Source organism: Orussus abietinus, unplaced genomic scaffold (assembly GCF_000612105.2).
Source record: "Orussus abietinus isolate OABI.00-Male unplaced genomic scaffold, Oabi_2.0 scaffold384, whole genome shotgun sequence".
Classification (NCBI taxonomy): Eukaryota; Metazoa; Arthropoda; class Insecta; order Hymenoptera; family Orussidae; genus Orussus; species Orussus abietinus.
Window position 1 is genome coordinate 68,826 of NW_019394537.1, and position 13,451 is coordinate 82,276.

At 41.6% G+C, this 13,451-nt stretch overlaps 2 protein-coding genes across 9 annotated transcripts in view; one reads left to right on the top strand and one right to left on the bottom strand.

Annotated features, from left to right (window-relative positions):
* LOC105702722 overlaps positions 1-3,861 on the top strand; it is a 72,347-nt gene extending 68,486 nt beyond the window's left edge. For 7 of the 8 annotated variants that reach the window (XM_012430508.2, XM_012430509.2, XM_012430506.2 and 4 more), the window contains one exon: positions 677-3,861. In XM_012430508.2, coding sequence (XP_012285931.1) covers positions 677-1,058 — 382 coding nt within the window. In that variant the 3' untranslated portion in view covers positions 1,059-3,861. The remainder of the gene's footprint in view (positions 1-676) is intronic. The other variant, XM_012430513.2, reaches the window with a different exon arrangement.
* A 347-nt stretch (positions 3,862-4,208) lies between these two features.
* On the bottom strand, positions 4,209-12,888 carry LOC105702721 (cell division cycle and apoptosis regulator protein 1). Its single transcript, XM_012430505.2, has 15 exons — positions 12,729-12,888; positions 12,106-12,233; positions 11,721-11,992; positions 11,411-11,644; positions 11,008-11,274; positions 10,708-10,933; positions 10,338-10,615; positions 9,099-9,354; positions 7,790-7,855; positions 7,460-7,666; positions 7,194-7,373; positions 6,771-7,115; positions 6,342-6,702; positions 5,921-6,264; positions 4,209-5,852 (listed from the first exon to the last, which is right to left on the bottom strand). The coding sequence occupies exons 1-15, from the start codon at positions 12,784-12,786 to the stop codon at positions 5,559-5,561; spliced, it is 3,516 nt and encodes a 1,171-aa protein (XP_012285928.1). The 5' UTR covers positions 12,787-12,888; the 3' UTR covers positions 4,209-5,558.
* Positions 12,889-13,451: the final 563 nt, after the last annotated feature.

A 13,451-nucleotide genomic window follows, 5' to 3' on the forward strand; every position in this document is an offset into this window, starting at 1 on the left:
AAAACATTTCTCCCAACTCGGTTTACCGAGTAGTTTGAAACTTTACAACGTGAACAGGGAGCCTATAAGGAAGGTCCTGAAACTAATGAAATGTCAATTCTTTTCAAATTTGTTTATAGGTATTTTCAAAAGAGCGTACAAAAAATGAAATTTCGCGAATTTCAGGACCTACCTTAGAGTCTCCGTATTTACGTTTGAAAGTATGAAACGATTTGAGACACCCAGTTCGTAGAAAAGTTTTATGAACGATTGAGTTTTCGGATGCCACTTTCGCATCCCCTTAAGGGGACATGCAAGTTAAATCCGAGGGGTCAATAGTTCATCAAACTTTTCTCCGAACCGGGTGCACCGAATCGTTTCAAACGTTACAACGAGATTACGAAGGCTACAAGGAAGCTTCCGACCCTCATGAAATTTCATTTTTCGAAAGAAAATTGTAAAAACTCCATGAACAAATTACGAGAAAAGAAAAACATTGAATCTTCATATGCATCAGGACTTTCCCTTCAGCTTCCACATTCACGTTGCAAATTGTGAAACGATTCGGTACACCCAGTTCTAAGGAGTTTCCTAAACGAGACCTCTTTGACGCCATTTCTATATCACCTTAACCCTTCGTTCATAGGAATCATATATTATCGATGGATGTGAGATGTTACGGGTTTGACATTTCCAGTTGGAGTGACTCGTGGAGCCGACAACGTCCCCCCTCGCTCGTGGAGTTCGACTCTGGCAAGGGTCATTGTAAGCCGCCGTCCCCACCCGCGCCGAGGCCTCGCCAGGACGAGACGACGTCGCCGAGCAAACGGCAGAACGGATTCTCGGAGAGGACTCCCCCGGAGAGGCCATCGGCAGCGAAGGGGTCGCCGAAGTCGAGGGACCCGACGACGACGGCTTGCAAGCCCGCGACCCCGGGCGAGGTCCCGAAGGAATACTCCATCAAGGTGGAGGTCGCGTCGAAGTCATGCATTCCGACCCCACGAAAGCTCACCACCCCGACGCTCATCCCACGAGCAGCGAGGGCCGTTTCCGCCACAGGCCGATCGCACAACCCGTAGCCTCCCTAGAGTCGTTTCGTTTCGCTTTACCTGATGTATTAGACGTTCATTGCGGTGCAGGTTGATCCAAGGATCGAGTACTCGCGTCCTAAGGAGACCGTCCTACGTTCCTTCGGAGGATAGAAGGGATTTCGTTTGGATAGAAGGGATAGACAGAGACGAACGAGCGGTCCTCTTTATAGGCTATTCGTTTCCACCCTGTATACCCGAATGCGCGCTTCGATCGGTTAGCAGATTGTTTTGTATATATTATTTGTATTCAACTGGTCGAGATATCCGTGGACGATTTTTCGATTAATTGAGCGCTGCATTTTTTTCACCCCCTCTTTTACTTACAACGAGCGACGCGAATCGACGCGCTGGATCAACCTGTACGCGGAGATTCCGCGTGGGATTTCTCGATTAGCGACGCGAATCGATTGACCGATCGTTTGTACATATACTTGGTTGTAGCTCCGGGATTAACTTTGCGCCTCATTTTTGGACTTTCATTTAACGAGCTAGTATCAACGGCACCTTCCGGGGTGGGCGTTTTGCGCCGATTTACCTGATTTATTGAAAGAAACGGCATTTCCGCTCTGGGCGATGGAACGATCGATGGGTCGGTTATAACTTAAGGAAACGGCCACGTTTTTATTAGCATCTTCTCATGTGCCGGGTCGATCCGATTGCGGACATTCCGCGCGAGATTGCCCGAGTGACGACTCGATCGGTTCACAGATTATTTGTACTTATTTTATCGGAATAGATCCAGTTGTTCTCTTTTTTATCACTATTTATTAAGCGAATCACTAACGGACTTAAGTTCTCTTACTCGCCGTATGATACACTCCATTCTCCTTTGTACCGATTTATAAATTGACACAACATTCGGAAACCTGTACAGGATCATTTGAATTGATTTTTCAAGAGATTTTACGAAACTGTTCGCGCATTGTCATCCGTTGGAACTCTTTTTACGGGCCGCCGGATTTATCGGATTAACGAATAATCTGTACATAATTAACTGGTAGACGTCCGTGATTAAGTATGCCTTTCTATTGAACTTTTATTCAATCGAGAGGATTTTGGCCGATCCCGAACATTTTCACCCTGATCGTATTTCGTCGAACGTTTCGTTTCGCGTCATCGTTGTGATCTCAAATTGTGCATAGAATACTTTGAAAGGAGGTTTATATCGAACGAGTCGAATGACTGCGTCTTGTTTACGGAAATTTCTAAGGTTTTATACTATCTGGTATGAAGCCTTCCATTCATTGATTTGTATAATAGAGAAGTCCTAATTTATGGCACCTCGCGAGGATTGTATAGTAAAGTACACTGGGAGATATCAATGCCCTTCCATCCTGCATAGGCGATGCCGTATCTGAAGGGGAGGCATTCATGTCCATCATTGTACAGTTGGCATATCTAGATGCGAATACGTGCTTCTTGGAAGTGTCAAAACGCTCTTTGACAATTGCATTTACGTCTTTTGGTGCAACTTTACATAAATCGAGCGCACAGAATTCGTTGTACTTTGACTCTCAACGATATTCTCATGAATTTGCGTTGCCGCAGGCTGTACATTTTTTAATTCAGGGTACTAATCACTGGCACGCGTTTCTCTTAATTCTGTAATTTATTCCGCTACGTTAAGATCGCATTGCTCTCGGTGCTAGTTGCGTTTCTCGTGGTCGAAAGTTACGTGGATCCTCCGGAAAGGTGGATAAAAAACAAAAGTATGTTTAACGATAAATCACAGCGCTTCTCGACAAATCGGTGGAATCTTCGGCAGTTAATGAACAAGGGAGGAGTTTTGTACGAAGATGAAGAATATGGAGTGGGCGATCGAACACGCTGATAGTAATTCCTAGGTCGTTCATTATGAAGTACAATTTTTTTCACGTCATTTCACGCGACCATCCGGACGAAACGCGCTGCCGTCGCGGTAGGGCCATTTTCATAATTACCGAAGATCTTGAGAAATATATTTAAAGAACCGTAAGCACTAACTCGCGTAATAGATGCATTACAGCACCTTAAAAAGATTTATTCCTACATTTATCGTTGCTCTACCACTCTTCCTTCGGTAAAGTTAAATGTCTTATTGTTCATACGCAGCGAGTGAATTCCATGCAGATCAAAACCTTTGTCGGGTGAAAGTTTTTATAACGATAGAGGATTCTTTTTTTTGGGAATACTTAATGCCGCACGGTAGTATCGTAATAATACCTGCCTACTATTTGCATTGTCGTTTTGTATACGCGAACAGGTGTATTAAACAGTCGACGAGAATTGTCCGTTTTAGAATTTTAATTCGAAAAATAACGAAGAGACTTTTGTTTGTTCATCGTTTGTTATATCGCTCTTTACATACAATCCGTTCCCAGCTCCTGATAACTTTTGAACTTAAATTGATAAAAGAAATTTAATTCGTCGAAGCTTTTGTCGACGTCTCCGTTGCTAGTTTTTCACTCGCGGGGAACATACTTTGAGTATCGCGACGGCATGGCATTTTATTATTAGCGAGAAACTGACTTTCTCCTACGTAATGGTGTCCGATATTATTATTGAAATACAAACAAACTGTCCTATTTAATCCCATCACAAATGTAATGCTAATAGAAATGCTGTTCGGCGTTTAGAGACGAAACTGGAGCAAAACGTTGAATAAAGTAATTCTACTGTAACCGAAAAGTACGAGTACATGTATCGCCACTGCAGGTCATTTTACTTTGATTTGTATATTTTGTACATAAATTCATTATCTCCACAGATCATGGAAAGACGTCCTCAATAAAATCAATTTTGTTTGATTAAACATTCATCAAATTCCTGAAAGTCCTTTCCCTGACGGCTGTCTTGTAATTAATTCTTCGACATATTTCTTTTTCACGTTACATGAAATTATTTCTGCAGATTCCTCTATATATACAATATTGTGGAAACCAAGAGTCCTTCTGCCACCAGCAACGTTCTTTATAAATAAATTTGTGAAAAAGTAAAGATTTTGGAAAAGAATTAACGTAACGGAAGAGAAATTAATAAAAGTGAGGGACTTTTAAAATCGTACACATGCGTGAGGTAAGATACGTAAACAAGGTTTCACAATAACGAAAGTGAAGCGGAAGTATTAGATAATTATACCTAAGGAATAACGAACTCTTGTACGCAGTTGCATTATATCAGTTTAATTGAATTGACTTTAACTAATAACAGGTTCTTATAATTGACGTCTTGAGAACTCATGGAAAATTCATTGTACACATCGGTTTAAATCTTTAACCCTATAGAGATTCGGTAACTCTTCCCGCAATGTAAAGTAATATTCAAACTGCGCCGGAGTAACAACTTTACACTATATGTGCACCGGGATGATTTTAACTGAGCTTGGTATTAAATATGTATATATATATAATTAACATATGTTACACGTGTCGCATCTGCTTAAGCTTTTAGAAAACATCTATTAGAAAATTTTATTAAGATTTTTTTTTGTTTACTTTTACGAGATGATTCAGTGTTGGTACATGTACAATCACCGAACTTAGAAATAAAAATTGGACATGAGTACATACACTTATACCGAACAACGCAATGTTATTTTAACAGCAGAGTGTCATTAAAGGGGTCACTAGTAAACGATACATTTTTTTTTCCAACTTTCTTCCTGTATATTGAAATTCATTTACGAGAATCGATTCTCACTATTTTCTTCACATTTCTTCACTAAAAGCAAACAAAATATTTCCACCGAAATCACGCCCATGTCAATGGAGTTCTATTCCGCGTTTATTTTCGTGCTTTAGTTTTTATGTACGAAAATGTACGTATTTTTAAGTATCAACAGAATGAAAAAAAAAAAAAAGAAATCAAGTAGAGTACCAATCAGTTGTCAATATTGAATCATAGTGCGAATATTTATTGCAGTGGTAATTTAGACGTTCGGTGCACGCATTACGTCGAAAAATTACATGTATTTCAATAACTCAATATACGACTCATCCAGAGTGTATACAAGGAAGGCCGCTAAATTGACAATTTTCAAATGGCTAGAAAGTTTATATTAAATGGATTGATACCGACCAGCTAAGCTACGATTCACTCAAGCTGAGTTTTTAAGAATCTGTTCAAAAACTTCCCTTTTATATACACAAATCCAAGATAAAAATTCGAGACGGAGAATAATATTGCAATTGAGTACTTTCCTATTACCCGACACATCAACAACGAACGCGTTACTTTCGGCGGCACTTACGTATGGCGGCAATGTACTTATGCACGCTCAATATTCTATCAAAGAAACCGAATGGAAACATTGCAAAAAAAAAAAAAAAGAAGAAGACTAACATTAAACACACGGAGTTATCTTCGACTGTTGAACCAATTCTCGTCCCTCCACTTTGATAGTCACTACTGTCGTTAAGCACACACATTATTGGCTATGGAGCAATTAGAATGTTACGACAGTACCTTTTTTCTCGGCGGAACATAAATAATAAATACAACCTATGTGGGCTATTTATTTTTTTCTTTATCGACCTCAACGGGCTCCTTCTTAACAAGGACCTTATTTTCACACTTCTTCTCTTTCTCGGCCTCGGCAAGCTCTTTCTTTATCGTAGCCTTATTGTCGCTCCATCTCGTGTCAGTTTTCGATTTGCATTCCGCCTGCGAGCCATTCATTTCGGCTGCTCCGCTTTTTTCATCGGTAATTTCTACTATTTCCACCTTCTTCGAGTCGCCTTGTACGACTTTGGCCGCCGTGTGGTAAATGCTCTTCAGGGTGGTGAGGTACGTATGAGACTCGGTCTGCGAAAAAAAGCGAATAAGGATGCGTCGTTTGAAAATAATTAAGTGAATAAATAACTATAACATACCGTGGTCTTCTTTAGTTTCTCATCCGTATTTCTTAATTTGTCTTTGTACAATCTTAGATCGTCAGAAAGATCTTTAATAGAACTGGTCTGTTTATTCGACTTGTCATTGACTACTGTTAATTCGTGCTGTAACTCCATCATTCGATCCTCCGTGTCTAACCGGGCTTTCTCGGATCTCCTCAGTTGACTTATCAGTTTTTCTACGTCCAGTAGAGAGCCTTTGTACATAACGAATCCGTCAGTAGGAATCTCACCCTCGTTTTGATGATTCGTGCTGTCCTCGCGTCGTGCCCTTTTCGACGGCGGGCCACTATCCACGAACACAGGTAACAATTTCTTGTTTCCTGGAAATTAAGAATTAGTTTATATATAATTCAGTAAACAGATACGTTAATATGAAGCCGTTAGATGGCTAACTTACCTAGAGCTAACGACCGTAAGACCTCCTCATCCCCTTCGGTTTTACCTCCACATTCGATACCCTCATCCCTCTTGTCTTCTTTGGGGTCGTCTTCTTTAGATTTATCCGTTAACTTTCGGTAATGTAACGAATCTCTGGTGACCACTTTCTGTACCAATTTGCGTGCTTGAGCTCTCGATAAATTCAAGCCTAGCGTGTAGATTAATTCTTCGATGTCCTTATCAAAGATGTATCCACAGTGAGTCTGATCGAAGTATACAAAAGACAGGAGAAGGTAAGGATCGTGAGTATAAAGCTTCGCTTTTCTTCTTTTTCCATCCTTATCGCGATCTTTCTTGCCATCTTTCAAAGAGTCGTCGTCCTGCGAAACGTATCAAATATAGAACTTATGCAATTATAGAGAAATTTATTTTAAATAATGTAACATACCTCGGATTCTTCTTCGTCGTCTTCGTCTTCATCCTCATTCTTCTCCTTTTCTTTATCCTTGTCATCCAGTTTAGTTTTGGCGTCGTCTTTCTTGTCCTTACTGCCTTCTCTCTTTTTCTCCTCACGTTTGTCATCCTTCTTATTACTTTTCTTCTCGTCATCCTTTTTCTTCTCGTCCTTCTTTTCTTCCCTCTTGTCGTCCTTCTTGTTCTTGTTCTTATCTTCGTCCTTTTCCTTCGGCTTTTCCGGAAGGCTGCATAGCGAGCGATATATGCGGAAGCCAAAATCCCGCATAAGCATTTCGTTGAACAGCTCGGCAAAGAGAGACACTTCGAAGGAGTGTTCCTACAAGTTATACGTTTAAAATTTCACCACCAAGTTCTGCGTTATTAAATCTGAATTACATTCCACATCCAAACTTACCTTCGTGTCCTCTGGTCTGTAATCCAACAAGACGCTAAGAGACATTACCGTACAGTCAAATTTTCCACTTTTGGCCGTTCTCGAAGGATGTACAATAATATGCGAAGCTTCCGGAAGGGTGTATCGTTTCTCGAGAAGAGCGCGTTCCCTCTCGTAGATTTTCTTCTTGTCTTCGTCGTGCTACGCAAGGAAATACATTATAAAATATCAAGCAAACGTCAAATACGAACCCAACGATGTAAATGTTCGGTATACTCTACCATTACCTCTTTACAATCCTTTATTTTCTTCTCATCCTTTAATTCGTCTTTTGGAGGAGAAGCTTCTACCTCGTTCTCTTCCGCTTCATCCTGTCGTCCCTCTTCTTTCGCCTGTTCCGACTTAACGGTTTTCAAAAGTCTCGCAAGTAGTTGAGACTTCAGCCCTTTGGAACTCAGGTTACGAGCAGCAAGTTCTTGACGTAACTCGTTCACCTAGGAAGATCAAATATAAACTATACAGTCAGTTCCTCAAAATGAACTAAATTTGAACCGTAATCGAAGATCTGTTAACACGTTCTAAGCATCAGACGTTACATAAAATCTCCGATGTCTTACATTCATGGATTTAGGATCCAGCTCGGAGTAATGAGTGGGGTCCTTCTTCTCAGGCAGGGATTCGTCCTGGAAAAAGAAACGAGGCATCAGCCAGTGGCAGTAAAGAGAGCAGTAGATAACTACAAAACAGAAGCAGCCCCTATAACCAAACGAAACCACTCCCTCTTAATTTTTCCACTACTATACCTCGCTCTCACGCTCTTTCTCTCCCTCTTTCGCTTCCTTTCTCCCCCTCTAATTCTCTCTCTCTCTCTCTCTCGTAACAGATGCACAACCTTACATAACACATAGTTCCTCGTTCACGATGATAAGATAAAAATTGAAACAACTGCTAGTCTCTCTTAGTGTCCTGGCTCTGGTGTCGGTGTGGTTGATTGGTTACGGACAAGCAATATCAATAATGTAGTGGTATGATTAAAAAATGTCGACCGAACGAGACTTTTGAATGACCGGGAAGGGAAATATGGCTCAGCTGCGCTCTTCTCCGAGCTAGGCTTGCTCGCATCTCGTGTTAATGCAATGAGACTGCCAGTGGCTAAGGGGGCACCTGTCGTACGTTGCCCATCGATCTTTCGCGGCTAAATCTAACGTCCTACATTAAAACGATCCACTTTAAATTAGATTCTTGTACCTTGAGGGACGTCACGTCTTACACCCTACCCCAGGGTATCCTCGCCTACGTGGCATTGATAACAACTATCAAGCCACGAAGTCCTCGGATTTCATATTTTAGTAGTAAGAAACCTACTGGAGGTATATCGAATAAATGCTTCCATTCGTACATTGTCGTACACTTCCTGTTTCCCCCTTGACATGCTGGGGCTGCCACTCCGGTCATTGAAATTGTATTAAACTTCTGTAATAAAAAATAAACGGGAAAAAAAACAGTCCTCGAAGGTGGATGATGCAACAACTCCCACTAGCCTTTAACATTGAACGTAATCCCTCGAAACCCAATAACTTCTCTAATTAAACTTTCTACACTTCAGGATTCATGTAAAAAATATATGTATACAATGGGATAGCGTTGAAGCCAAGTCCTTCGTATAAAGGAAGAAAACTCAGGTTGTTACAGAATTTTCTGCACTTCCAGATAGAGGGCAGCCCAGCGTCCGACCACCTCAAGGTACAAGCGAACGCGAGCCGAAGGTGCGAAGACGGCTGATCGACGGACAGGTACTGCCTACTGAAAAACCAGTTTAGTAACGGGAATACAGCTGCCGGATTAAACGTATAGAATATATATATGTAATATATATATGTATAATAAAAAAGATAAAAGTAATATATGGGATGATGTGGGCAGTGCCTTTTGATCAGCGACGGCAGCCTCATCAGTGTCATTGGCAGCGTCCGAATCGTCGGGGTTAGAGGTGGCGCGCATCAACTTTCGCTCCAGCTGCTTCTTATAGTTGACGTGCAGCCCGTCCCATTCCAGCCGGGTCGGCACACAGCTCCAAACATCTGGGAGAAATAGTATGACGGTTTCAACGCGAGAGGGTACCACCCGGCCCGACTTGTGGGTAGTTTCAGCTCGTCTGTAGTAGAGTTCCAGGAAGCGGTACCTGTGCCGCAAGGAAAAACAATATCCAAACGTCAACGTCGGGTTAATGCCGGCAAGCCTTGCCTTACGTGCTAATACGGGTGTCCATAGTTTGCGCACAATCTCTCCCTCTCTCTTTTTTCCTCTCCCTTCCACTCTCTCGTTCGCCCGTTCGCTCCCGCTCTTTCGCTCGTGTTATCCTACGCCCTGCATACTAAGCAACCACACAGGCCGCGACCGGGAGCGCTCGATAAGCAGAGGGCCGGGTCAATAGCAATGGCAACGTAACGACAATGGGAGGCCGCTCCTTCTCCGAGTCCACCCGATATATGTTCGATATACCCAGCTGGTCGTGGTACCTGGGTACCCGGGTACTCCCGGCAGCTGTCCTCGGCTACCCTGCCGGACTGGCGCGGGCCGAATACGTACCTTCTCCGGGAATCGACCGCTTCTGGAAACTAAGCTTATCCTGAACAAATTCACGTTAACGCCGCCCGGCGTGTCTCCTCGGTGTCTGTACAGAACGCGATTTAATCGCACCCGAATGTAACCGAATGTTTTCGTTTATGCTCGTTGAGTTTCCTATGACTTCGACGTGTTATCAACGCGATACGTTGTTTTAATTGAAACCGAATTTACGACGCCTCTGACCGTGATTACGCGAACGCGCTTAAGCTCCGCTCCGATATCTTTTGTAATTCTTGTATGCAAATGTTTAATGTCGCATAACAAGCGACGGTGGGTCAGTCAATTAACTTGCTTTTTCAATCGCGGTCAAACATTATATCGGGTAAAATATTGACTTTTAGCAATGGTGTTTTTACTTCACGATTTTGGTAAGATGCTTTTTGTTATCATATACGCGTTTATGTCGAGAATGATTCGAAGTCTTATGTACGGATCGAACGAATTATGTGTGTATACCGTTATCGGGCGAAGATATTGATTTAGTTACGAGGAAATCGCGATTTTATACGTGGTTACGAATGCACGAAAGAAACATACCATTGGGTGCAGCTGGACAAGTCTATGCCGGTGAGAGACTTGCAGGTTCTGACCGCCGTTCTGATAAGGACGGATGGATCCTTGTCTGGATTAGGACCGTCTAGAGATGGACTCCACGGACCACCGATTGCCATAGTTTCATTTTTTCCTCGTAAACCCACCAGGAAATTTATTAGACGAGTAGGGTGGACATAATCTCGATCAGGATCGCGGTCTTCGGTAACACCACAGCATCGTTTATATATTTCTTCCATGGCAGGCATTGAAATAAGCATTACCTATTTTAGACGTGAATATTTTAGACGTAAATATATTTGTAAGAATAATATCGCATTATAGTATAAATTGAGGTAATAACATGGTAATGTACCTTTGCCGAGAATAAGTAATCCGCATCTGGTGGTTCTAGCACAGCTGTATTCTCAAAGTAAGGATCAACATCTTTATGCATGACGTGGAAGGAACACGGCTTATTGAGCGTAAATGGCATATGAGGTGGGAAGGCATCGACCCATCTGAAGTTCGTAGAAAAAAAGTCGCTAGGAATGTACATGTTTTGATAGCGTCTTCTTATTTCCAGAACATCTGCTTCAGGTCTGAAATCATTATTGCCATTGATGTCGAAGCTGCCATAATGGCAATGGAAGAAGCCGTAAAAGATGGTACTTACAAATCGAGCGCTATCTTTGGTATTTGTACCATGTATCGCGGCACTACTCTCGTTCTACGACGTGGCCTCGGCGATTTACTCCTTCTTGTTCTTGAAGGACTACGTTCCTCTTTCTTTTCTCGTTCCCGTATTCGTTCCTCCCTACGCCTCTTTCTTTCAACTTCTTCTTCCTCATTTCGGCGATCACGAGGGGACCGCTCCCTAGTTCTCCCAACCTTGGTTCTATTACTTGCAGTTGTATTGCTACTGGTAGTGCTAGTTGTAAACCTAATAATATGAAGATACATTAATAATAGCGATAATTTTAGTTTCGTGTTGACGTATAGAACCATTGTAGGAACATAAATAAATAGTTGAAACTTCGTAAAAAATAAAGAAGGGTATTTTTAATTTTCATTAATACCTATTATTGGTGTTTTCTGTAGGAGGTGGCACAGCATTGTACGTTCCAGCAGGCCGATTAGGTTGTGAACGATTGTTTTGGTTGGCTTGCTGGTTTTGCGTGTTATTAGTACTATTTCCCATAGGGAGGACTTGTATTCTAGTGGCATTCCATTTAAACGGCATAGAGGGATTATAAGATGCTTCTACAAGTACGCGATCACCTACTACTGGACTGGACCCTTTTACACAGGCGCTGTAAAATATTTATTTGTATGGTTCTTGATGTATGATATGAAAGAATAAATAATCTTAATCTGTACTATCGATACCTTGGTTGGAAGAAAACATCTTCATCTACAAAACCAAAGTTGTCATGAACTTTAGTCACCGTACCCGTAAATACTCTTTGCTTTGTAGACGATGCAGGTACATTTTGTTGCACCTGTTGAGCAACGTTTGCTACAGATTGTTGAAAGGCATTAGTATTCAGCGTTCTTGGTGTTGGATACGAAACCGTTGCGACTTGTGGATACAACTGTCCTGCTATACCCGATGGCAAATTTGAGCCTAGTGTAGCCATAGATGCCATCGTTATATTCGGCTACAAAGATAATTATTTTATTTCTTGCTCTGACAAGAAACATTTCTTTTCCTAATTTAAGGATATTGTGTCCTAATTAACTCATTCCGAGAACAATTGTAAACATGACTTACTTGTTGCAATCCTAAGCTTTGTTGATATACTTGCTGAGTTTGCTGCTGATATTGAACCATGGGTTGGCCACCTATATTTCCCATTGCTTGGCCCAACATTTGTTGCTGAATGTTTTGAATCCCTTGCCCTATGAAACGATATCTTAGCATTGACAATCTATTTCTTTCTTACAAAGCGAAAGAACCTAATCCCTGATATAAAAGAACATTCTTAAACGTAATACAGGTGGACAAAGGTCATTGTTGGCCTTGTCGCAGCTACGAAGCGAAGCAAGTAACAAAGGCGATTATTCATTAGTCAAGCAAAAATGACATTGTTTATGTAATTCATCTTAGACAATGCCCAAGGGATAATTGAATATCAGTGCCATTATCATGTCTCCGGGCTATAATAAATTTAATTTAATGTACGAAGGAACGGGCTAGTTCACTTATATTATTCCAATGAATGTTAGTATTAATTCATATAGGACTTATTACCAAAGCACTCGAGAGGGACATACGCCATTGCTGGTAATGTTCATTGACGCAGGTTAAGCATGTTTCAACATAACTTTGGTAACATCATTGACCTACACACGGAACCACGAATAGCTGATGCCTATAGAAAACTTTTTCATTACCTGCATTGCGAACCCAGGGCGGGTTCTTTCCACCGCCGAAGGGCGAGAGGTTACTCATTTTATCTCCGTCGACGTGCTTCGTTTTAGTAAATTACAAAACTTCTATCGAATCTCAGAGATTTAGTGACACGGCGTCCTTCACTCGGGCGCCATATTTTTGGACACTACTGCTCGAGTCAAGTTTCCACGCTCGACAACATTTTCCACCCCTGATTACCACGAGGTCTTCTTTTCGATTTCACCACTTATTAACAGACTGTTTTATGACTCACTGCGTCATTGATTTTGTTTTTTTCCACCTTCATTACGTTTGCTTGCATACTTGATAGTTGAACCTTAAATATTCATGCTTTTATCGATAATATACATTTCATTGTACAATTATACCACGAGGTGATGCGCGAAATCACGGTATTGCAAAAATAGATAATTTAAAAAGGCTTCTTGCCATCGATAACTCATGAATATTCTAATCCACATTATCTACAGTAAAGTTATTTAAATGCAGCGGTTGTTCTGACTTTGACTTCCGAGTCACTATCTTGAGCTCGTAGGTACTGACGATTCAACGTTTCCGTTGGAGCAAACTGCACTGCCACTGAGATTTGCGGTTTAACGGAATGGACAAGTCGTCCTCACAGGTATGGATTTACAAAATGGCGGCGCAGGAAGGATTACTCCAGAGATGAGTTGGGAGATTGCTCACGGGCAGGGTCGCGCGAT